A 27,335-nucleotide genomic window follows, 5' to 3' on the forward strand; every position below is an offset into this window, starting at 1 on the left:
TCCTCCCCATTGACAATAAATGGGCATCTAAAGCATATCCCACATTTCTCAACTGATTTGAACCGTTCCAACATCCACACACTCCACTCACCCTGGACATTCAAGCATTCCAGTTCCACTCACGCTTATCGGTGGTCCGGCGGCTTGCTCACATTGGGCATTCACACACAACTCTTACCGGAATTGCAAATTTCCGTTATTTTTATTGTTGTTATTTTCTCTTCTTCTTCTGATGATGATGATGTTTCCTGCTCATTTTGTTTGACTTTTTATGCACGTATGTGAGACCAGCTTGGCTTTTATTGGCTACAACTTTTAATATGGAAGTCTTGATCATATTTGATGACTTGTTTGCATGAATGAGGATCCTGCTATGATATGTTGTGATACTGTACTAACTACTGTATTATGTGCCTTTCCATCATCTCTTAGCATTCCAATGCGCATTCTCAGGAAGGTACAGTTTCTACTTGTAAAATATCTACTAGTGATATTGTGAAGGTTCTTCCCCGTGACTTGAGGCAAGACTTCCTGTCCTGGCAGCTCCACCTGTTCCAGGCCAGGTGGGAGGGCCTGGCCCGCCCTGTGCAAGTCCTGCTCTCAGTTCAGAGGAGCAGGCAGGTGAAATGTGGCCCAACAGGTCTGATGGGAGCTCAGAGAGAAAGCGAGCGAGCATCTGCGTGGTTGCTGAGAGACTGACGAGCCTGTCAAGCCAGGTGGACAGTGCTGCAGCCAGACCGGGAATCGAACAATGACCCCGCTGTGTGTGAACCTGTGCGGTTATACAGCGACCCTCACCTTGCTTTAACTAGAGAGGAATTGCTTGATGGTGCCTGTGAGAGTTGGAGCACAACTCAGGAAGGAGCAGTGAGAGGAAGAGTGGGAGGAGGGTCTGCAGGGTCGGGGAAGGCGGGGAGACACCAAGTGGAGCCGTGGAGCGGACACAAGAGGAGACATGCTTCACTCCGGACATGGACGATCCTTTTCCAGCACCACAACTACAGAGAACTCTCCAGAGTCTGGCAGTGAGGTAAGAAGTACAACAGACATGCACTCTTCCTCACAACCTTCTTCTTCTTCTTCTTTTTACGCTACTCTTTATTTTGCAAACGCTACTATGTGTGTTTTGACCCCTCCCTCCACTGCTGTACTCCCATGCCTTTTGAGCATGTTCTCTTGTCAAACACAGTCCAGTATGTGTTGTATACAATGTGTGTAACAGAAGAATATGCAGTGTAAGAGGAGCTGAATGTCCTGCAGGCAGACAGCTTTCATGTTTATTTTAACACTGATCTGACACAACACTACTTAAACATCCAGTCACCTCAGCCTGCTTGCACAAATACTAAGTACTCTATTTACACTTCAGCGTACTTATATTTATCTAAACATTTTTATAGTATTTATAGTATTTCTTCTATATCTTCCATATTTTTTCCTTAAATTACTATGTAATTTTATGAAATAATTATTAATGTATTTTTATCTGATTTACTTTTTATTATTTTATAATTATAACATTTTATTGTATTTATTTTTATTAAAATAAATACAATAATTACAAAGTACAATGACATCTTCAAAATCACTAACTTGCTTCCACATAAATAAATAAAATACGTTAATTTCACGAGGCGCCTTTCAAGGCTTTCAAGGTCGTCGTCGAGCACCTAAAAGCATTTAAAAATTACAGTCGTCCCGTGTTTATTTTTTAAAATTTTAATTGGTTCCAGACATGAATTTCTGTATTTCCGCAAAGCAGGAATCATTCATTATAAATAAAATATTTTCAAACTTGTTTACAACCTTCTAAATACATTTTTAACATTATGAGCGCCCTTTAGACATTAAATACAACACGTTGGTCACCTTTACGCTCTTTTAATTCGATATAGTAATGCTTTCTGAGGCTGAGCCAATCAGTGGCCACAATACTGAACAAAAATACTGATTGGTTTGGTTTCATCTAGTGGCCAATACTACTGTATTATGGATATTTTTTAGTTCATTTAGCCAACCTTTTACTTGAAAATGCTTAATTTAGGACCAAAAATATTGTAGAATGTGTTTTAAAAAAAATATCCCCCAAAAACTTGCCATGTGGTGAAGCCACAACATTTGAAGCGCGATGTGGCGAGGAACGACTGTACAATCAAACCGTTAAATATGTAAGCATAATTGAAGCTTACAGCAGAGCAACAATGGAAACAAAATCTGTTCCAGGGTCAAACTGTGACCACGACAAAACCTTTATTATGTCGAAACACAAGTTTTTTTTCTTCAGTTGTCATACAAGTGTAAAAATAAGTTAACCCAAGATAGCGTCTCAACATTCTAAAATGTCATAAAAGTGAAAAAACTAAGTTATATTAGGCTGAAAAACAATAAAGCACTAATGCTTAACAGAAATGACAAATGGCATCTCATTTGGTGACATTTATTGACTGTCATAAAAGTGTAAAAATAAGTTTACCTCTGTTGATATTAGGACGAAAAACAACACATCGCTGAGTCTTAGAAAGACCTCCTTTTGTGATATTTTCTAAAAATAAGTTATTTTCTGGTAATATTAAGACATTATCAATCAATCAATCAATCAATCAATCAATCAATCAATCAATCAATCAATCAATCAAAGTTTATTTATATAGCCCTTAATCACAAGTGTCTCAAAGGGCTGCACAAGCCACATCGACAAAATCTCAAGTATAAAAAAATGCTAACCACTGTACAACCAATTTGCTCTAGGTCAAGTATTGGGACATGCATGGACTCTTACAGATTGAATATTTCTTTAACTTTTCCCTGACTATTTTCTCTTCAGAGGTCGATCCGACGCCTCAGGTTGACGCTACACGCAGGAGATGACGCAAACAAGGAGGCCAGGTCTGCATATTCCAATGCAGTAAGTCTCTTTCACTGGATCCACTTTTGAAATTCCACACTTAGCCATCCTGCCTGAGGTCCACGTAGTCTGAATGAAAAGAAATGAAACAAATTTCCTCAAGATGTCTGTCTTATGTAATCCTGACAGAAGGGCGTGTGTGATATAGTGTATATTTGTGCGGTCTACATTTTATCCACACCACCACCTTAGCTGCATGATATTATATACACATACATATATACATATACTGTATATACATATATATATATATATATATATATATATATATATATATATATATATATATATATATATATATATATATATATATATATATATATATATATATATATATATATATATATATATATATATATACGTATATATATACGTATATATATATATATATATATATATATATATATATATATATCATGAATATATATACTGTAAATATATATGTATATATGTATGTATATATATATATATATATATATATATATATATATATGTGTGTGTTTGCTTATGTTAGCTTTGTAGCTTTGTTTTGACCAATTCTCTACAACAAAATGTTGCATTCCATTGTGTGCACACGCTGCAGGCACTGTGCGGGTTTTCTGTGCACACATATTAAGATGAGAAACGTGTTGTTTTGTTGTCTATTGTGTGTCTGTTAAAGTAGAAGTGTGGTTGTGTGGTGTGTGAACTTTGACCCAGGCCTGGTCTTGCGTACACACACACACGCTGATAACACACTTCAGTAATCAGGGAGTGTGCTTCCCTTTCTCGTGGGTGTGGTCCTAACGGGTAGAACACTGACAGGCGAGGAACGCACGTGTCGCCTGCCATGACGTGTATTTTAATTGGTTTGCTATGACACAAATAAATCAGCACATCAACGTTCACACAATGTTCAGTTTTATGACTCATGAGGTGCTTGGGAGTCATACTCAGTAAAAGCAGGCCAGCTGTTGCACACCTTTCTAAAATTAAAAATGTGTTGCCTAGCTTTGAAGAGGAAGGTGGAACCTATTGTTACCTTTTGCTAAAGCTCTAGATCAGTGGTTCTCAAATGTTTTTCATCAAGTACCACCTCAGAAAAACTACCACCTTAATGACCTGCATTAAAATCCCGTAGTGTAGTAGGCCTAAGTATTCATGAAAAACAAAGTTGAGGTTTTATTTAACAGGTATATTTATTATTTTTGGCCACTGTAACATTGCACACAGTTTGAACAGTAATACTGTGTTTGATAGGAAAATAAAACACCCTACATTAATCAAGTGATTTTTTTTTTTGGCGTACTACTAGATGGAGCCCGCATAGTGAAGTGAAGTGAATTTATATTTATATAGCGCTTTTCTCTAGTGACTCAAAGCGCTTTTACATAGTGAAACCCAATATCTAAGTTACATTTAAACCAGTGTGGGTGGCACTGGGAGCAGGTGGGTAAAGTGTCTTGCCCAAGGACACAACGGCAGTGACTAGGATGGCGGAAGCGGGGATCGAACCCGGAACCCTCAAGTTGCTGGCACGGCCATTCTACCAACCGAGCTATACCGCATAACACTAGTGGTACAAGTACAACAGTTTAAGAATAACTGATCTGGATAAAGGCACAGTTAAGTCAATATGGCATCAATGGAATTCATAATGGTGGCACACATCATGAAAATCATTTATTCTACTTTTTGGGGAGGATTTTGCCCATCATCTACAATCCAAATGTGAGACAAGAACACACAATCGTTCCCTTGTCTGTGTCTACTAAATATATATTTAAAAAAATGCTAGTATGAGGTGGCTAACAATGGGATTAATCTATTCCTGTTACATTCTATTCTTGTCTGGACCCTGGCATACAGAGATGGCAGGCAAGTGCAGAAAAAAGCCTTCTTAATTAGGGAAAACACATGTACAACACACAAAACCCCCAAAGATGTGCAGCTGGAAAGTGCACAGAGAGCAAACAAGCGTATGAAGCGCAAAGCAACATACTCTACATACATTTATTATACTTTATTATTTTAGTCAGCGACAGGTACAGGTGTGTCCGGCTTATCAATCAGGGACAGGTAAAGGGGCCAGCTCAGACCAGAGGAGTGGTGGCAAGTGGAGGTAAAGTAAAGTTGGCGTGAGGCACCACAATTTTCCACGTTCATTTCACTCTTTATACATCTCAACTTTGCCGTGAAAAGGTGCGTACGCCAGGTTTGTGTGCATATGCACACTTAATACGATAAGCCCCAGGTGTGAATGTTAGTGTGAAAGGTTGTTTGTGGACGTGTCATTGTCATTGACCCGCGACCAGTCCAGGGTTGACCCCGCCTCTTGCGTCTTAAAGTCAGCAGGGATAAGCCCCAACTCCCCTGTGACCCTGACGAGTACAAACAATGTAGAAAATAAATGAATTGACCTGCTTTTTCCCCCCACCGTTGTTAGCAGTTCTAATTTCCTCACTTTGACTTTAGCACTAAAATGATTGTGAGAATGCTAGGACATGTTGTGAAAAAAGTTCCTGTAACTGTAACACAGAAGCATAGCAACTGTCTGCTAACATGCAAATAAAATACAGTGATTCTTAGATGAACACATCAAGCTTTGTCGATTCAGGTCTCAAAGCGGATATTTTAAAATTTTGCTTTATCGTTCCTGTGACATAACTTTTCTACAAAACCCAAAACCAGTGAAGTTGGGACATTGTGTAAATCGTAAATAAAAACAGAATACAATGATTTGCAAATCCTTTTCAACCTAAATTCAATTGAGTAGACTGCAAAAACAATATGTTTAATGTTTGAACTGGTAAACTTTGTTATTTTTTGCAAATATTAGCACATTTGGAATTTGGTGCCTGCAACATGTTTCAAAAAAGCTGGCACAAGTGGAAAAAAAGACAGAGAAAGTTGAGGAATGCTCATCAAACACTTATTTGGAACATTCCACAGGTGAACAGGCTAATTGGGAACAGGTGGGTGCCATGATTGGGAATAAAAGCACTTTCCTTGAAATGCTCAGTCATTCACAATCAAGGATGGGGCAAGGGTCACCACTTTGTGAACAAATGTGTGAGCAAATTGTCGAACAGTTTAAGAACAAGATTTCTCAACAAACTATCGCAAGGAATTTAGGGATTTCACCATCTACGGTCCGTAATATCATCAAAAGGTTCAGACAATCTGGAGAAATCAGTGCACGTAAGCGGCTAAGCCTGTGACCTTCGATCCCTCAGGCAGTACTGCATCAAAAAACGATATCCGTGTGTAAAGGATATCATCACATGGGCTCAGGAACACTTCAGAAAACCACTGTCAGTAACTAAAGTTTGTCGCTACCTACGTAATTGCAAGTTAAAACTCTTCTATGCCAAGTGAAAGCCATTAATCAACAACACCCAGAAACGCCGCCGGCTTCGCTGGGCCAGAGCTCATCTAAGATGGACTGATGCAAAGTGGAAAAGTGTTCTGTGGTCTGACGAGTCCACATTTCAAATTGTTTTTGGAAACTGTGGACGTCGTGCCCTCCAGACCAAAAAGGAAAAGAACCGTCTGGATTGTTCTAGGCGCAACATTAAATATCTTGTCTTTGCAGTCTATTCAATTGAGTATAAGTTGAAAAGGATTTGCAAATCATTGTATTTTGTTTTTATGTTTGATTTACAGTACGTGCCAACATCACTGGTTTTGGGTTTTGTAATTAGAAGGTTTGTGCATGTGTGAGTACGTCAAATCCATTCATGAATGGTGTATATTTACTGTTACCGGGAAAGACGCATCACTCCTATATATGTATGAAGGTTAATTTGTGTATTTTATACGAAAGATTGTTTTTGACACTGACTTTATGTAACTGAATTTTTGGCATTTGGTAGAAAATTGTGTGTGTTTTAAAATTCAGTGCAGACAAATTTGCTGCTTGAAAACACAAGTCCCACTTTCGGTAAATTAAGACTGAAGCAATCGATCCTGTCTCAGAATCAGCCAATGAGGTGTCAACATATGTGTCATTTGACACAGGTCTTGCAAAGCAGCAAAAAGGCAGTTAGCTGGGCATAATAAAACATGATAAACATTTCAATGCGGCCCGCTGGATGTTTTCCAGCTATAGAAATTATTCCAATGGTGAGAATCTTCACTTTTAAGTGACATAAGGGTTACAACGGTAATCAATCAATCAATCAAAGTTTACTTATATAGCTCTAAATCACAAGTGTCTCAAAGGGCTGCACAAGCCACAACGGAATCCTCGGCTCAGATCCTACATCAGGGCAAGAAAAAACTCATAGTAACCAACGTTCCCTCTAAGGTGCGCACCTGCGTAATTGCGCACTGCTCACGCATCCTCTGCGCACAGCAAATTAATGCCGCTCAGAAAATCAAAAATCCCATCTGAACTCTAAACGAAATAAACACATTACAATTTATTCTGTATGATTTTGCAATGCAACTCTGTGAGTGACAGGTGACAACAAGAGTGGCCCCAATGAATAAAACAATCTTTGTCAACACAGTTCAATTATCGTCTGTCGAGACACTTTACGGACAGGAATTCCATCAATCACTTTATTTGAGCAAAAACCACACCAAAAACATGAGTAAAAAAATTTTTATCTAGAAAAACTGGTCATTTTCTGCCATACAAACCAGGCTTAAACCAACTTTGTCATCCGTCATATCAACAGAAGCCGCTCGCTCTGTCTCACCTGCACCAACACACACACTCATGGCACTTAGCCAGTGCTGCGTTTATGGCCACACAAAAAGTCGGACAACCCCAACGCCACACATTGTGTAAATGCCAGGTTGTAACACTCTGACTCCTCAATCGGATGCGTGCTTATTTTACTGCCATTTATTAAGGATGTTAATCGAAGGATATTATTCATGAAATGTTGTCACTAGATTTCATAAATGCTAATAAAAAGATGTATTTTACAGACAGAAAGTTACAGGAACTAAATGTAATCTCTGAAAGGGGTAACATTTCTTTTAAAGGCAGGACCCACAGTCAGACATACAATACTAGCACATAGGTCATGAAAAACATGTTTTTTTTGTTATTGTCATTGTAAGGGGGCAAAATCACTTATATCAGAAAATAATTTTAATAAAACATTTAAATTGTTATGATGTCAGGTTTGGGACAGGTGTGACGCTGGTGTGGCCACAGTGTGCACTTGTCTGATGTTGCTCACATGTGCTCCACTGAATGCTCAGGGAGTTTGTGCGTTTGCTCACACACATGAAAAATTAGAGGGAACATTGATAGTAACCATAGGAACTACGTCACAGCAGCTCCATGCTGACCAGGCATGAAGCAGAGTGGGCGGGGCTTGTTTACACAGTACATGAGTCTGCGTGACTGTTCTTCCAAAGTGGTATTTTGCAGCACAGGGGCTCTCCAAGGGACGGTGCTCTCACTTTACCTGTTCATGCTCTATACCTCAGACTTCAGGCACGACTCCATCCCCTGCCATCTGCAGAAGATCTCAAACGTCTCCACAGTGGTGGGATGTGTTTTTGAGCGAGCAGGAATACCTAGAAGTCATCTCAAGCGTCATCGACTGGTGTGCACGTAATCACCTGCACTTGAACACCAGTTAAACCAAAAGAGCTTGTGATTGAGCTCCACCATCCACACCCACATAACATCCAGGGATCAGATATAGAAATAGCGAACTCATTTAAATACCTGGGTGTTCACCTCAACAATAAACTGGACTTACAATTTAAACGCTGTGTGCAAGAAGAGTCAAAGTCGCCTACACTTCTTGAGGAGACTGAGGTCCTTCGGGGTGTGCGGGTCACTGCTGCGCACCTTTAAGACACTGTGGTGGCTTCTGCAGTATTCTATGCCGTCTTTTTCTGGGGTGGGGGCAGCACCGTCAGAGACAGGAACAAATTTAATAAACTGATTAAGAGAGCTGACTCCGTCCTAGGCTGCCCACTAGACAGAATTGAGGAGGTAGCTGACAGAAGAATGCTGACCAAGTTGACATCCATAATGTCTAATCCAGGGGTGGGCAATTAATTTTTACCGGGGGCCGCATGAGCAACCTGAGCACTGCTGGAGGGCCACACCGACAATATTTCAAAAAAATTTTGCTCAAATTATTTTCGATATACCGTAAGATAAATAATAATAATAATAATATTTTCATTTAACCTAGCTTATCTTTATTCAAAAGCAGATGGCTTTTGATGGTTTTATTTTTAACACTTTCTTACACAACGCTTCCTGATGTGTAATACCATGCAAAAAATTCAATTTCTGTCACTTTATCCTGCATCCTCTTTGTTGTGAACGTAGCACGCCTGTAAGGTGATTGGCGAAGAAGGAGGAAGCGTTGCTGTTGCGGAAATGAGGAGTGAGGATAGACGTGCGTGTGGAAAGAACAAGATAAGTTGAGCTGTGTTAGTATAGGTTGCTCAATAAAAGTTTAAAAAGAGCATCAGACTTGGTGTGCACTTCTTCTGGACGCTACAATTGGAGTCAGAAGTGGGATGAAATGCCTCCCAGTTCGCCTTGCCATCAAACCTGGGAGTCTTCATTGAGGGCGGAATTCTTCCATGCCAAGCAGCGTGCGCTGCACCTATAGACGCTGCCTCTGTCCTTCCTCCCTTTCTCTCTCGCTTTGCGGCGAGCTCCTCACGTCCTGGATTCACACATACATCTGCAGTCGCTGCCGGCACCTTAAGTCTGCACACAATGTCCGTTCCCTCCCGTTCTATCTTGACAAAGTCGCCAGGAAACATGGTGGCACGTACCTCCCGATGACTTAGCAGGCTGAGCACACAATTAAGCAGCGCAGTATGCACAAAGTTTTACTTCTGACATCAATTGTAGCGTCCAGAAGAAGTGCACACCAAGTCTGACGCTCTTTTTGAACTTTTATTGAGCAAGCTATACTAACACAGCTCAACTTATCTCGTTCCTTCCACACGCACGTCTATCCTCACTCCTTCCGCAACTCAAGAAGACAACATCAACTTCAGCAGGTAGTTACACTATATTCTTTAAACACAGCAAGCTGTGTACCACAAATTAAGCACACGGCTTTACCTTTAGTTGGCAGTCCATGTCTTTTTTAAAACACGCCATTCGTCATCAACTTTTCTCTTTTTAGCGTCTCTGGGATAACCGTGCATCACTTGTCGCAGTGTGCCTTCCCTCACAGGACATACGCCCATAAATAACACTTTTCAAAATAAAAGCAGCACAGTTGTATTGCACGCACGACATAGATATTTTTTAAATTTATTTTGTAATTTGTGATTGCCGCTGCGCGCACGAGCATACGTCCACACGGAAGTAAGACAAATAACGCTTTTCAAAACAAAAGCAGCACCGTTGTATTGCACACTCGAAATAGATACTTTTTAAAATGTATTTTGTAATTTATGATTGGCCTCACACGGGCCAGACAGGGACGTACAAAGGGCCGGATGCGACCCGCGGGCCGCAGAATGCCCAGGTCTGGTCTAATCTGTCTCACCCCATGCACGGCACTGTGGAGGCCCTGAGTAGCTCCGTCAGCATTAGACTGTCACATCCACAGTGGAAGAAATAACACTATCGCAGGTCCTTTCTACCCACAACCATTAGACTTTACAAAACACTTGTGTGATTACTGGCAGCTTTTTCATTGGTGTGTAATACCGATGTTAGTGTTTTTTGTATTTATTTACACATATTAGTGTGCAATCACCAAAAATTATTCCCTGCTGCTCACTGCTCCCCTCACCTCCCAGAGGGTGATCGAGGGTAACGGGTCAAATGCAGAGAATAATTTCGCCACACCTAGTGTGTGTGTGACAATCATTGGTACTTTAAGTTTAACTTAATATCTATATTTATTACTATTTGTTTGTTTTTCATTATGTTTTACTTATGTTACTGTATGTAAAAACCTGAACTGGAACAACGTAATTTCCCCATTGTGGGATAAATAAAAGTCTTTCTTATCCTATCCTATGTTTTTTATCCTTTGCGTTTATGTTTTGCTGTGTTTGTTGCATCTTTTTTTGTTCTTACTCGATTATATAGGACGTCTGGTCTGGGAAGTAGAGGAGCAACGTTCATATATTCTCAATATTCAGTGTTTTATTGTTAATAGTGAATATTGTAATTCCACAATCTGTATTTTCATGTACATTCTGAGTGTCTTATCCAGTAAAAAACAAAAATTGTATTTCCTTTTTGAAATAGTCTGTTGTTATGTTTTTAGTATCCGTCATTGTTGTGTAGGTGTTTGTACGATCGTGTGATCTGCTTTAATCCTTTTTTTGCGGAATCTTGGGATGTATTTCATTAAATCACAGAAACCTCCACAGTTGAAATAAAGTACAGAGATTACATGGCCTGGCTGCATGTAAGACCTGTGTCACGTGACTTCAAACTTGATACCTCATTGGCTGGTTATGTGACAGCATCGATTGTTTTAGTCTTAATTTACCGGAAGTGGGTCTTGTGTTTTGAAGCGGCAAATTTTTCTGCTCTAAATTTTTTTGCACTGAATTTTTCTGAACTGAATTTTTGAACACTGACTGATGAAACTCAGCAGCCTTTATTGAAACTATAAAGTTGTTCTCATCAAATACCTGCCACAATTGTTTGATATTAATTCAAACCATAACCATCCATGCATCACTAATTCTCTTGTCTCAAAATAGGCCGACAAAGCAATTAGCTAACTGCCCTGCTGCCACCTACTGACATGGAAGAGTATTTACACGGTTACTCTGTCGATCTCTAGACAGCACAGACCCTCAACAACAGTACATTATTTGCGGATTATAAATATTGGTTTGCAAAAAATGTATTTAGACCATTTAAAGAGATTAGTAAAATTCTATAATTTCCCACTGCACACCAGACAATATTTCACGGCACAGTAGTGTGTGGCTGAAAAACGCTGCGTTAGAGGATTTGGAGAGTGAGTGTTTTTAAAAGAATGTGATCAGCTACTTCCAGTTTGAAGTCAGAAACATGTCATCAACCTGCAAGTTTCCCAGATTGAACAATTGCCACCTAACAAAGATGCTATGATCCTTTAAGACACTTTTACACTTTGTTCATTATGCTTCTTTGTTTTGTATAATTTCCTGTTTGCACTCTTATTTTCTTAGTTTTTATTTCTTTGTTGGCATATTAAGTGGTTACTTTACCCCTGTTGTCAGCTCCTTTCCCCTCACCTGTTTCCAGGCCTTGTTAACACTGCAAGTCAATTCCAATTGTTTTTCCCACGTGTGATCTGTATCGACTTTTTTCATTTCAATGTGAACAATACAATTTAAATGTTTTCAAATCCGACCCAAGCCTCTTTTGTACGTGGATATAAATCAGAGATGTATGCGCTGCAACTGCAGTCTGAACACTCCGGTCGCGTTCATTTGACCAAAACGTCATCAAAAAGCGATTAAAATTGACAATTGCAAAATAAATAGTTGACAAATGAGAAATAAAACAGACAAAAATAATAACTTAGGAACTCGCGTCAATGCCAGACCAGAAAAGCTTGGCCTCCTCCTTCTTAATCTTCTACGCGCAATAATTCAGTTCAGAAAATTTAGACTTTGCTTGAACAAAATCCTTGTAATTACCACACATGTGCCAGAATGATACCTACTAGAATTGAAGCCATGTTTACTTCCATAAACACTGCAGCGCACGTGACGTCATGTCTGCATGCGGGTTAGTTTGTGTTCATGTTAGACAACACATTTTTTTTGTAAGGTGAACAATTACATAAAAAAATTACTTACTTAACTTAATCCCCTTCTTCCCAGATGGGAAATAAGGCTTCGACGACTCGACGCCATTCATCTCGCTGCTGTGCTCGTCTCTGTGCCTCGCCCCATGTAAGCTTCATCTCTTTCAGCTCCCCTTCAACTGTTCTTCGCCAGGTGTTCTTTGGCCGCCCTGGCTTATGTTTTCCCAGTGGTGTCCATCTTAACGCTGCCTTTGGTATCCTCTCGTTGTCCGGTTTTCAAAAATAGCTAGCTAGGCTATAGACTATATAGTATATACCGCATGTTATTTTTGTACAACAACAACTTCAGCTGTCGAACGTTATGAGGTACAAATTCAACAAGTACAACATTAGCACGGACGTATAGCCAAGTTGTGGTTAAGAAGGTGGATTTTTGTTCCTTATATTTACCAGAAACGAAGTGATCCGAACACACGACCCGGGACTTTGGGGACTCCAGTGAGAACTGTCCTCGTTTTCCCAGTGTAAAGCTGCGAGCCATTTGTCTCGTCTCTGTGGGCTCTTATCACGCTTTGGCAGAACAAAATACAACCTTTGTTTTCCCTGTTTCCAGTTGTGGTTAGCACAACCAAAAACAACACAGTTTTTCGGCATTTTGGAGGCAGAATGACGGGTTTAACCAGCGTAGGTCGACAGGTTAAAGAGTAATGGCAACGGTTTGTTTTCAACGCCAGTCTGGTTGCTATGGCTCGAAGAACCCGTATGTAGCTCAGTTGCCCGGATGTCGGCCCTCACCCATTCACTGAAATTGAAGTATTTCTTATATATATATATATACATATATATATATATATATATATATATATATATATATATATATATATATATATATATATATATATATATATATATATATATATATATATATATATATATATATACAAATATATATATACATATATACAAATATATATATATATATATATATATATATATATATATATATATATATATATATATATATATATATATATATATATATATATATATATATATATATATATATATATATATATATATATATATACATATATATATATATATATATATATATATATATATATTTATATACATCAAATAGTGACTGGAAATCGGGAGAAATTCAGGAGAATGGTTGTCCCGGGAGATTTTCGGGAGAGGCACTGAAATTCGTGAGTCTCCCGAAAAATTCAGGAGGGTTGGCAAGTATGAATGATCTTTAATGTCAAAAGAAGTAAAAAAAACAAAAAAAGGCAACGAACAAGATAATGCTGCTGGTGCTTCTTTTGGGGATGTTTAGTTTCTGAGATGTCATGCATTGTTGGCAGCATTCTGAGAAGGGTACAAGAACAGTGTTGTACATTTAATCCAGACATGCAATATCCAGACAAAAGTGTGTTTGTGTGAGCTACAAATATAGAAAGGGAGTGTCCCGGAATCTGACACAACAAGGACATCATCCAAGTGGCCATTATGTCCTAGCTGAGACTCGATATGTCGTCTTCACACAAAAGACGTCTCCTCCTTGGCTGTTTTGGATGTTTTTACCCCAAAGGTTCATTCACCTCAAAGTGGCCTTGACTCAATCCTTGAATGAGTCCACCTTTTGTACTTCCTAATAAAGCCACACGACACAAGAGAACCTTTGTGCGCTTTGAATGACTCATTAAAGTGTTTTACTGTTGTACTGCCATGTAATTACTCCAAAGACACACATTTACGTTGTTTGGATAAGTCAGTGGAACTTCCGATGTTAAATAAATATGTTTTATTTCAAGCTTCTTATTTGATAATAATTACAAAGCTATGATCAAATACATTTATAGTGCCAAGCGATTAAAAAATGTGATTAATTAATTATGAGTTGTAACTAATTAATCTAGTTAACCTTTTTTAAATCTTACATAAAAATGCTGAGAAAAGCCTTCCATTTTAGGTATTTTCATTTAGATGTATTACATTAATGTGGCACAGGGGTTAGTGCGTACAATACGAAGGTCCTGAGTCCGATCCCGGGCTCAGGGTCTTTCTGCGTGGAGTTTGCATGTTCTCCCCGTGACTGTGTGGGTTCCCTCCGGGTACTCCGCCTTCCTCCCACCTTCAAAAACATGCACCTGGGGATAGGTTGATTGGCAACACTAAATTGACCCTAGTGTGTGAATGTTGTCTGTTTATTTGTGTTGGCCCTGTGATGAGGTGGCGACTTGTCCAGGGTGCACCCCGCCTTCCGCCAGTGTGCAGCTGGGATAGGCTCCAGCACCTCCCGCAAACCCAAAAGGGACAAGCGGTAGAAAATGGATGAATGGATGGACATTATTGTGGCAGATCAAAAAATGTATATGTAACAAAAAAATGGTATATTGAAGTAATTTATTGTTTTTAACAGACTTAAACAGATTCAGCCTTAGCCATATACTAAAATAAAACACCAAGTTCAATTAAAATGCTGAAGTTTAAAAAAGAGTAAAAACACTTCTGGAAACATACAAAAGCAAGTATTTCATGTGGAACGTGTTGCTATTTGTCTGCTTTAGACAATATGAAGTGTAGTTATTTACAATAGAACATCAAACATGTACTTGTTCATCATCACAAAATAAAGTAATGAAGCTACAGAGACTATAACGTTAGAGATGAAAAACTTTCATAACGCGATTCAAAATATAATGCGCCAAATAAGACTGTAATTAAAATTTGACCCCCGGGTAGCATGGTGGAACAGGGGTTAGTACGTGTGCCTCACAATACGAAGGTCCCGGGATCTTTCTGTGTGGAGTTTGCATGTTCTCCCTCTGACCCCGGCTTCCTCCCACCTCCAAAGACATGCACCTGGGGATAGGTTGATTGGCAACACTTAATGGTCCCTAGTGTGTGAATGTGAGTGTGAATGTTGTCTGTCTATCTGTGTTGGCCCTGTGATGAGGTGGTGACTTGTCCAGGGTGTACCCCGCCTACTGCCCGAATGCAGCTGGGACAGGCTCCAGCAGCCCCCGCGACCCAGTAAGGGACGAGCGGCAGAATATGGATGGAATTTGACACCCTTACTTTATATAATCTATATATGCTTCTATGATTGTTTGCAGTATTTTTTTTAATCAAGCTATTGTTTTTAGGGTACATTATTTTCTTCTTTCTCCTCATGGCAACAAAACAAAGTGAAATAAACGTACTCCTTTCCAACACAATGGTGCAAACACTTTGAGCAGTGTGTGTTTGGACGCATTTCAACAGCACATGGCAGCATTGTTGAGAGGCACTTATCATTTGTCAGAAGTAAAGTGAAATGGTGGAGAAATATGAGGCTGGCCTTCCTCTATACAACAACAACACTGAGGTCTTTGTTCTGGTCCTCCTCGCTCTTATCTCGACCCCATGTAGAGACTGACGCCTCCTTTGATGGACAACGGGTCTGGAATGTTAGTTGAGAAACATCAGCCTCTTTTCCACCACAGGAGTGTTACACCTGAACCAGCATCAAGGGTTGGAAATGAAGTTCCTGACCTTTTCGGAGGAGTCACACATATATTCATCCCTTGTTTATTACGGATGATTAGTACTGGACATTTTCTGCATAAAAAGCCGTTTACGACCTTTTAAATATTGTTTTTAAACATTATTAGATCCCTCTAAACTTGAACAAAAACCTATCTAGTCACCTTTACACTTGACCAATATAGTAGCCTTGAGTGTATTCTACTGTAGATTGTAGTACTCAGCGGTAGCCGGGTTTCCATGTGCTGAAACCACAAGTGTACATCGTTTCAACACAAACTTTGTCAAAAGTCTTAGCTAAGATCATTAGCTTTGTTGTTAGCATTCTGTCTTCTTAGCAATGTATCTCCTGCGTTGACATTCCACAGTGCTCACGCCAAAGTTGTGTTACTGATGTTGAAGATGGAGTGCATCTTGAACCAAGAGGGCTGCGCTGGATGTCCGATGCTACGTCCTGCTGTTGTCTTTTGGTATTGATCACGTCAAAGTCTCACTAGTGTGGAGATGTGTTGTTGATGAGGCAGGGATTGAAGATGAAGTCCTTTAAAAATGTCTGCCAAAATTAGTCAATCTGAGATTGTCGCGGTGAAGATAGTTAGCAGCCCGTTGTTGTAAACATGGTTTACTTTGAACCCAGAAACGGAAGTCTGGCTTGGGAAATATATCTTTATCAATCGCAACAACATTATAGAAAATAAGACAAATACTGCACTCTGATACATATAAGACATCAATAACACTTACTGTAATTTAACCCTTAATTTAACACTTTATTTAGGCCAAAAAATTTACAATATGCTTAAAATTGTTTTTTTATCTGTATTGTAGCTTCAGCTGTGACATTAAAAGCGCATTGTAGCGAAGAACAGCCGTAGTACTTTTTAGAAATGAAAGCTCCTGGATATTTGGTGGTGGGAATGGGACAAAAGATGGATGTTTGTCGGCAGTAAGTTGCAGTAACCTGCTCAGTGGCCTTGTGGTTAGAGTGTCCGCACCCTGAGATCGGTAGGTCGTGAGTTCAAGTCATACCAAAGACTTAAAAATGGGACCCATTACCTCCCTGCTTGGCACTCAGCATCAAGGGTTGGAATTGGGGGTTAAATCCCCAAAAATGATTCCCGGGTGTGGCCACTGCTGCTGCCTACTGCTCCCCTCACCTCCCAGGGGGTGAACAAGGTGATGGGTCAAATGCAGAAGACAAATTTCACCACACCTAGTGTGTGTGTGACAATCATTGGTACTTTAACTTTAACTTTAACTTTAAGTTGAGAAAAAAAACCATGAGTTTGATCATGTTTGAAAGTCCCGTCTTGTTGATGAGTATGTGTTTTGTCTTTGTGCAGGATAACAAAGATGACTGGAAAACGAGGAATAGGCTCATCCAAAGGGAGAGGCCAGCTGGCAGAGAGTCACCCACGCAGGTAGACAACCAACACATTAGACATTAATAATGACATTAATAATAATGACATCCGATTGAAGAACTGTATCATTAATTCTACCAGTAGAAAAATAATAATGCTCAGTGTGGACTGACATTGTCTGGGAGGCATTGAACAAACCTCTTTTAGCTTCAAGAGAGTCAAAATATTACATCCATCTTTGAGTATGATGCAAGTATAGTTGTAAACCGTTATACATTAATAAACATATGGCATTAATTTCATTTTATTTTGAAAACTACAGACCATTTAAACAAATAAGTATCCCCAATACAATATCTTCATCTGCAAAAAAAAAACCCACAACAATAATATTAATAATCAAATTTAAAGGAAAGAAAGAAACAAGGTGTGCATCAGAAAAGGATCAGGAAGAATCAAAAGCTTATAATGTCCTGCCCCATTAGTCAGATAATCTAATTCTTAATACATTACAATACATAATCGCTTGATACTTGACAGTATCAACCATATTAATAAATATCATATTTAATTTCATTGACATATACTCACAATGATAAAATGTGTATTATGATGATTATGGGATTTGCACATAGCTGACAAAGTGACATAGATGTATGTTGTATCAGACGATTATTTTAGGGTGTTTACAAATAGATATTAATCAGTCTCACCAGGATTTTGTGATGGTGCCAATCCCCGCAAATGATGTGCAGCCTCACAACTTCCCCGCACGGTTTGGCGAATCTGCTTCATTTTCACCAATCAAATTTGTCTCTAAGCGGCGCTCATCAACTGTCCAATCAAAACTTGTGTTTGTTTCTTGTGTAGACGAAGCAGAAACAACAACGTGTACCAACATATTAACTCTTAATTGATCAAACAAGGTACCTCAGACATACTTCCTGTTCCTGTCTACAGTGCTCTAAGCCTTCTGGGTAATGTAGCATATAAACAATTACTTCCTAGTTTACATGTAGTTATATACTTATTTAACCTTCATTTATCCAGGGTAAAACAATTAAGAACAGGTTTTAATTTGTCATGCTGACTTAGTAAAGAAGTAGCCTTTACATGACTAAGATGTTGAAGTGTAATGAAAATCTCTCATTGTTTCTCATTTACCAACTAAAATTACCACTATTGATCGCTCTCAACAGTTCACAAATGCTCAAATGTGCGAAGTTAAAAGTGTTTTGGAATGCAAATGAATGTTTAAGCTGGACAGACACTTTTCAAACGTCAAACATACATGAAGAAGGTCTGCAACAGAGCAGACAGTGGACAATAAGGAAGTCTTTGGGGTGTTTTTTTCTGTATTTATAATTAATGATTACCATTATTACTTAGAAATAAATTAAAAAAGAACACTAATTTGACAATTAGCTTTGAGCATGTGCTTTTACTGCCACCTAGCATCTACTTTTAAGTCTGTGTGCCACAAAATCAATACAGTACTTGTGTTCCATCCATTCATCTTCTTTCGCTTATCCGAGGTCGGGTCGCGGGGGCAGCAGCCTAAGCAGGGAAGCCCAGACTTCCCCCGCCCCAGCCACTTCGTCCAGCTCTTCCCGGGGGATCCCGAGGCGTTCCCAGGCCAGCCGGGAGACATAGTCTTCCCAACGTGTCCTGGGTCTTCCCCGTGGCCTCCTACCGGTTGGACGTGCCCTAAACACCTCCCTAGGGAGGCGTTCGGGTGGCATCCTGACCAGATGCCCGAACCACCTCATCTGGCTCCTCTCGATTTGGAGGAGCAGCGGCTTTACTTTGAGCTACCCCCGGATGGCAGAGCTCTCACCCTTTCTCTAAGGGAGAGCCCCGCCACCTGGCGGAGGAAACTCATTTCGGCCGCTTGTACTTGTGATCTTGTCCTTTCGGTCATAACCCAAAGCTCATGACCATAGGTGAGGATGGGAACGTAGATCGACCGGTAAATTGAGAGCTTTGCCTTCCGGCTCAGCTCCTTCTTCACCAACAACGGATCGATACAGCGTCCCCATTACTGAAGACGCCGCACCGATCCACCTGTCGATCTCACGATCCACTCTTCCCTCACTCGTGAACAAGACTCCTAGGTACTTGAACTCCTCCACTTGGGGCAGGGTCTCCTCCCCAACCCGGAGATGGCACTCCACCCTTTTCCGGGCGACAACCATGGACTCGGACTTGGAGGTGCTGATTCTCATCCCAGTCGCTTCACACTCGGCTGCGAACCGATCCAGTGAGAGCTGAAGTTCCTGGCCAGATGAAGCCGTCAGGACCACATCATCTGCAAAAAGCAGAGACCTAATCCTGCAGCCACCAAACCGGATCCCCTCAACGCCCTGACTGCGCCTAGAAATTCTGTCCATAAAAGTTATGGACAGAATCGGTGACAAAGGGCAGCCTTGGCGGAGTCCAACCCTCACTGGAAACATGTCCGACTTACTGCCGGCAATGCGGACCAAGCTCTGACACTGATCGTACAGGGAGCGGACCGCCACAATCAGACGGTCCGATACCCCATACTCTCTGAGCACTCCCCACAGAACTTCCCGAGGGACACGGTCGAATGCCTTCTCCAAGTCCACAAAGCACATGTAGACTGGTTGGGCAAACTCCCATGCACCCTTAAGGACCCTGCCGAGAGAATAGAGCTGGTCCACAGTTCCACGACCAGGACGAAAACCACACTGTTCCTCCTGAATCCGAGGTTTCGACTATCCGGCGTAGCCTCCTCTCCAGTACACCTGAATAGACCTTACCGGGAAGGCTGAGGAGTGTGATCCCACGATAGTTGGAACACACACTTGTGTTCCATTTTTTTTTATAAATCCTTTAAGGTTAGGGTTACTAGGAATACTTAAAAAATGAATAAGCTTTAAAAGATTGCAGCTTTCGCTGCAACTTTAAGAAACAGCTACCACCAGTAACCAGTGAACTCCCAACGGGACTGATTAAACTATAACAAATACAGAAACATAATAGTCTCTAAAAAGATATGTGTCATGACTCGGTCTGTGGCGTGGTTGGTTCTCCAGTGGTGCAAATGAATTGGACCATACGTGGCGTGCAGGTGAGGACATGTTTAATATTTTAACTCAAAAGGGGATTAACAAAAAGCGCGCACAAAGGCGGAAGTACAAAACGTGGCTATGAAAATAAAACACTATAGCACAAAGGCAAAAAACTATGAACAATAACAAAACTTACTTGACATGAGAAGAGGGGCATAAAAAAGAGCAGCATGGATCATGAGGATGAACAGAGTGGCAGGAGTGTGAGGACGCCAGGACGAACAACAGAAACAGACAGATTTAAATAGTGACGTGATCAGTGAAAACAGGTGCGTGACTCGAAACGTGAAACAGGTGCGTGACAAGACAGGTGAAAACGAATGGGTGACCATGGAAACCAAACCAAACAAGGAAGTGCAACCAGGAACTAAAAAGAGTCCAAAAAACAAACACATGGCCAAAACAAAAACATGAACAGACATGACGCATGACCAAAACAAAAACATGAACAGACATGACAATATGTTCATTGTATGTCATCGATAATGATAAATTAACCCGCTTGCTGGCAATTTCACGTCTAGACAATGAACACGGTTGTAATTTGAGACCCCAAAGTCTCGCATTGAAGCACTTAAATCTATCAATGTCTCTCAGGTTCACGCTTCTTTATTAGTCATATCAGCCATGAACAGTGTATGCAGGTAAACAATGCAATGTAGACGCAAGATTACCATAGCTGAGGCCCGCCGGACTACACAGAAGTACACGGAATTTAAACAGGAGACATTAAATATTTGTAGATTGCTCTGCTCATCATCTTAGCTTTGGTCTACTGGCTGCTGGAGGTCCAACGGGCAGAAAGGACAGCAGCTCAGGTTCAGGGTTGCAGAAACACTACACCCTCAGTTCAACCTCCTTATTTTTTGACGCCCGTTCCCAACTTGCTGTTTCCATTGTTGAGCAGCAACAGCGCTGCACATACTTAATATGCTGCACACATGTACTGTAATCATGTGCAACAAACACAAATTGCGCACGCACCGGCAGGATGCACACAAACGCACGGTCCGAGCTGAAGGAAACCTGAGCATTGCGTCCTTCTCTCCCTCAGCCCCTGGGTGACATGACCAATGGGCTGTCAGAGCCCTCGCTGCAGCATCATGGCCCCAAAATGTACGGCGTGGTGCAGAGGAACAACTCGAGCAGAGTACCAGAAGTGAGGGCGCGAGAGTGGACTGTCCATCACCTTCATGATGAAATGAAGTACATCAGGGAGGTGAGTGGCGGATGTGAGACACTTGGAACACACACACGCAGACACACACATACACACACACACACACACTGTTGTGATATCTGCTGGCTTCTTTGTGAGACGGTAGATCCTATCTGCATGCTTTCTCCTTGTGTGTTTATTCAGGTGAGAGATTCTCTGGAGAAGGTCAGAGAGCGCATGTATGGGCAGTTTGGTGGCATGCAGCAGTCTGTGCACAAACTCTCACAGGAAATGAGGGTGAGAAACATCATGTGATTACAAAACGTACATGTTTGCTGATGCTCTATAATCATTACATCTCTATTAATAATAATAATAATAATGCATTTAATTACTGTATACTCTGGCTGCATTAACTCATGTGGTAGAAAGTGGATGGATGGATACTCCTTACCATTTCTTTTTTGACAGTAACATTGTATTTGTGTCCAAATATTGGGATCATTTAAATTGTGCAAACGAGCAATAACTTGTGATTAATCATGATTAATCTAAATTCAATGGAGTGATTAATCTGGTTTAAACATGTAATTGTTTGACACTCTAATGTACAGGTAATTTTTTTTTGGTGCTGTACATTAAATATTAATTGAACAACCATATGCATTTATTAACCAATTTAATTGTATTATTTATGATACCATTTTTTTTTATTGATAAAAATGGACTTGATTTGTTTTTTGTGCCGCAGACAAAAATAATCTAACTTCATGTTTTTCCTAAAATGGTTTTAAATGAATATATTTATTATACCTATCATAATATTCCAAATTTGATTGAGTACCTTGTAACTTTGCACACAGCTACACCTACTTGCTCTAAACAATTTGATTGGAGCTGAATGTGAATCATCTCTAAATTTTCTGTGTACTTTACAACTATGACCCAGGAAGTTACGCTTGTTAAAATAGTTATTGGACAAAACCCAAAACCAGTGAAGTTGGCACGTTGTGTAAATGGTAAATAAAAACAGAATACAATGATTTGCAAATCCTTTTCAACTTGTATTCAATTGAATAGACTGTAAAGACAAGATATTTAATGTTCGAACTGAGAAGCTTCTTTTTTTTTTTTGCAAATAATCATTAAGTTAGAATTTAATGGCAGCAACACATTGCACAAAGTTGGCACAGGGGCATTTTTACCACTGTGTTACATGGCCTTTCCTTTTAACAACACTCAGTAAACGTTTGGGAACCGAGGAGACCAATTTTTCAAGCTTGATGTACAGCTTAAGTTGTTCAACAGTCCGGGGTCTCCGTTGTGGTATTTTAGGATTCATAATGCGCCACACATTTTCAATGGGAGACAGCTCTGGACTACAGGCAGGCCAGTCTAGTACCCACACTCTTTTACTATGAAGCCACGCTGTTGTAACACTTGGCTTGGCATTGCTGAAATAAGCAGGGGCGTCCATGATAACGTTGCTTGAATGGCAACAAATGTTGCTCCAAAACCTGTATGTACCTTTCAGTATTAATGGTGCCTTCACAGGTGTGTAAGTTACCCATGCCTTGGGGACTAATACACCCCCATACCATCACAGATGCTGGCTTTTGAACTTTGCCTCTATAACAATCCGGATGGTTCTTTTCCTCTTGGTTCCGAAGGACACGACGTACACAGTTTCTAAAATTAATTTGAAATGTGGACTTGTCAGACCACAGAACAATTTTACACTTTGCATCAGTCCATCTTAGATGAGCTTGGGCCCAGCGAAGCTGGGGGCATTTCTGGGTGTTGTTGATAAATGACTTTCACTTTGCATAGCAGAGTTTTAACTTGCACTTACAGATGTAGTGACACACTGTGGTTACTGACAGTGGTTTTCTGAAGTGTTCCTGAGCGCATGTGGTGATATCCTTTACACACTGTAGTCGCTTTTTGATGCAGTACTGCCTGAGGGATGGAAGGTCCGTAATATCTTCGGTTATGTGCAGTGATTTCTCCTGATTCTCCCAACCTTTTGATGATATTACGAATCGTAGATGGTGAAATCCCTAAATTCCTTGCAATAGCTGGTTGAGAAATGTTGTTCTTAAACTGTTGGACAATTTGCTCAAGCATTTGTTCACAAAGTGGTGACCCTCGCCGCGTCCTTGTTTGTGAATGACTGAGCATTTCATGGAAGCTGCTTTTATACCCAATCATGGCACCCACCTGTTCCCAATTAGCCTGTTCACCTGTGGGATGTTCCAAAGTGTTTGATGAGCATTCCTCAACTTTCTCAGTCTTTTTTGCCACTTGTGCCAGCTTTTTTGAAACATGTTGCAGGCATCAAATTCCAAATGAGCTAATATTTGCAAAAAATAACAAAGTTTATAAGTTTGAACGTTAGGTATCTTGTCTTTGCAGTCTATTCAATTGAATATAAGTTGAAAATGATTTGCAATTAATTGTATTCTGTTTTTATTTACGATTTACACAAAGTGCCAACTTAACAGCAAGTTATTCTGGTTAAGTTGAATGCAATCTTTAGAATAATCTTATATATATATATATATATATATATATATATATATATATATATATATATATATATATATATATATATATATATATATATATATATATATATATATATATATATATATATGATTCGATTACAATTCAGGAGCTTCAATTCGATTGTTGTATGTTGATCTATATGTATCTTATCATTTGCTGTATCATTTACCAATAAAAAGCATCAATCAGTCCATACACATGTTTTTACAGGTTGCCAACTCCCGCCGCAGGAATCTAGAGTCAGAGGTGAAAGTCCGCACGGCCGCCATGGAGAAATTTGATCAGATGAACAGCTCCCTTATGTCTACCAACATCGGCCTGCAGGTGACCAATAACGACCATGAAGACATTTGTGTGCGTAGTGTTGCAGTAAGAAGTGTACCATTTGTGTTGCCTTTGCAGAAATCCCTCCTAGATAACTGTCAAACCCGATTGGACACGAGGGACGAGGTGAAGAATTTGCGCAGCACCTGTGAGAAAACAGAAGAAGACCTGAGAGCCAAGGAGAGAGAGTTGGCTGCAGCACATGCCGAAAACCAACATCTGAGACTTCAGGTTGGATGTTTGTGCAGAAAGACACTTTACTGTTACTGTGGAAGTACCTGCTCTGACACATTCATGGACACAGTCGTCACCCTACAGGTGTGACAAGTCTGCCTGCTCCAAAAAACAGTCTGTTAAGAGACGTCGGACAGGTTGTGCAGTATTGAGTGAGAAAAGATGACACCTTCAACACACACAATGTATTGTTTGCATGTGTCCTGACTGGTTTAGCACACTGCGTTCCATTATAGAACTTACTGGTGTGACGAGCAGCAATCATCAAAATAGTCCTAAAAATGTTTACAGGCACCAGGTAATACAAGAGCTGTATCAAGAACACTGCCTTTAAAATGATAAATACCAATGCACGGTGACAGACGGCCACAATGTATTACACTAGATATCTAAACCTTTCTATTTTCTTATGCATTCTAATACATTCAGTCATATGTAAAAAAATAGAACATGTTCAGGTATGTGAATGAATTGGAATGCATGAGAAAATGGGGAAAAGTAGACGTCTGGCAGGATGAGTGTAAGCAAATCTTTGGTGCCCTCTATGGATTGTGCTGAAAATGCTTTGGAAAACATGCTCATGTGCCTATAATGCAGAGTCTATCAATGTTTTATAATCATTAGACAATTTGTTAAGTCGGCAAATACATTTTGTTTGATGGCGGCCATGTTTTTCAACAAATCTTACTCAAAATGTTACTGACATGTGCTTGTCAGTCTCCTAAAGCTGTGGACCAAATTGTGTGGTGCTTCAGCTACTGTTACACAGTGGGCCTGATCTACTAAAGGTTTGCATGCATTAAAAGCAGTGTTGGGTTAGTTACTGAAAACCAGTAACTAGTTACAATTACTAGTTACTTTATTTCAAAAGTAACTCAGTTACTAACTCAGTTACTTACACCAAAAAGTAATGTGTTACTGTGAAAAGTAACTATTTAGTTACTTCTTTTTTTCCCCTTTTTTTTAAGGCTCCCATTAATGCCCTTTTAGCCTTCATTTCAGTACTGTTATTGCACTGGAGAATAATACAATCTGTTGATCAACTTGACATTCATTTGCATCACTGAATTCAGAAAGCAATGTGGCCTACATACAACACACAAACACAAAGATATGTTTCAAAGGGCCAATTTATTTCAGGCCAGAAAAAATTGACAAAACTATTTTAAATAGCTGCAACGTAATGGCACTTTAACTTTAACTCTAAGTAGATAGGATCTTTGATCAAAGACACAACTTACATTTAACTAAAATGTTATTTTCTTTGTGCTCGACAAAAGAAAAGTATTGAGAATGTCTCCATGTTAAAAAACTCGACTTCTGGCTTCGCCATGATGTCTTGTTAGTTGTTATGAGAGTAGCGTATGTGTGTGTGTGTGTGTGTGGCCCTTTAAGATATGACAGCATGAGAGGTGAGTGACGTCAGTGAGTGAGTGGGCGAGAGAGGTGAGGGAGCAGCGACAGTGAGTGTGTGTAGGTGCTCTAGCTTGCTGGATGGCTGCGTCCAATAAAGTCACAAAGTTGCAACAAACCGCCGGGCTCGTCATTCACCCTCAGCTGTAAAGACCCTCTTCCTGCGGGGAGGCGTGCTTTCTGTGGGTGGGGGAAAGCACGCCTCTTCTTTTCCACCGGAGCGCTCCAATAAAACACACTCAGATCTTCAGTTTCTAGCCGATACTACATAAAAATAACGTAAAATAACGCAGTAACGCATCATGCAGTAACGGTAACTGAGTCACTGTATATAAAAAAATAACGCGTTAGATTACTCGTTACCGCCGAAACTAACGGCGTTACAGTAACGCGTTACTTAGTAACGCGTTAGTCCCAACACTAATTAAAACACGTGAAAACTTGGTTCTGCACCCAAAGCAATGATACGAAGCTCCTGCGCAGACAATTGCATTTCTTAAATAAGCAAAATAGAGAGCGCTTTTAAAACATCATTGAGTGTGTCTGTCCTTATGTACAAACCCTGTTTCCATATGAGTTGGGAAATTGTGTTAGATGTAAATATAAACGGAATACTATGATTTGCAAATTATTGTATTCTGTTTATATTTACATCCAACACAATTTCCCAACTCATATGGAAACGGGGTTTGTATATGCGGAATATGTGCTGATTATTAGAACACCCACAAAACTGGAAGGTGAAGATACAAATATAATCAAGTAGAATTTGCAATGGGATTTATCAAGGCTAAAACTGTTCTGCAGCAGCTCTTTCACATCTATATTTAGCACGTCCAGAAAGTATGTGCAAACTAGCACAGTTATGTGCTGCAAAGACAGATGATTGAGAGAGAGAATATTCTATCTGTATGCGAATCAGCATATTTGGACTGTCATAAATAAAAAATATTATAAATGTCTTCTATTCTGTAATGACATTTTATAATGTTATAGCTGCTGGATGACTTAAGGGGTTGATTAAAGCAAATTGATTTGTTTTGGTGC

The 27,335-nt window shown here is 39.9% G+C and overlaps 1 protein-coding gene across 1 annotated transcript in view; it reads left to right on the forward strand.

The window, feature by feature from the left end:
* Positions 1–500: 500 nt before the first annotated feature.
* Positions 501–27,335, forward strand: part of LOC133663374 (mucin-2-like) — a 34,683-nt gene continuing 7,848 nt past the window's right edge. The window contains exons 1-7 of the mRNA XM_062067801.1: positions 501–1,030; positions 2,825–2,905; positions 17,475–17,552; positions 21,645–21,809; positions 21,954–22,046; positions 24,528–24,641; positions 24,720–24,872. Coding sequence (XP_061923785.1) covers positions 956–1,030; positions 2,825–2,905; positions 17,475–17,552; positions 21,645–21,809; positions 21,954–22,046; positions 24,528–24,641; positions 24,720–24,872 — 759 coding nt within the window. The 5' untranslated portion in view covers positions 501–955. The remainder of the gene's footprint in view (positions 1,031–2,824; positions 2,906–17,474; positions 17,553–21,644; positions 21,810–21,953; positions 22,047–24,527; positions 24,642–24,719; positions 24,873–27,335) is intronic.

Source organism: Entelurus aequoreus, linkage group LG02 (assembly GCF_033978785.1).
Source record: "Entelurus aequoreus isolate RoL-2023_Sb linkage group LG02, RoL_Eaeq_v1.1, whole genome shotgun sequence".
Lineage (NCBI taxonomy): Eukaryota > Metazoa > Chordata > Actinopteri > Syngnathiformes > Syngnathidae > Entelurus > Entelurus aequoreus.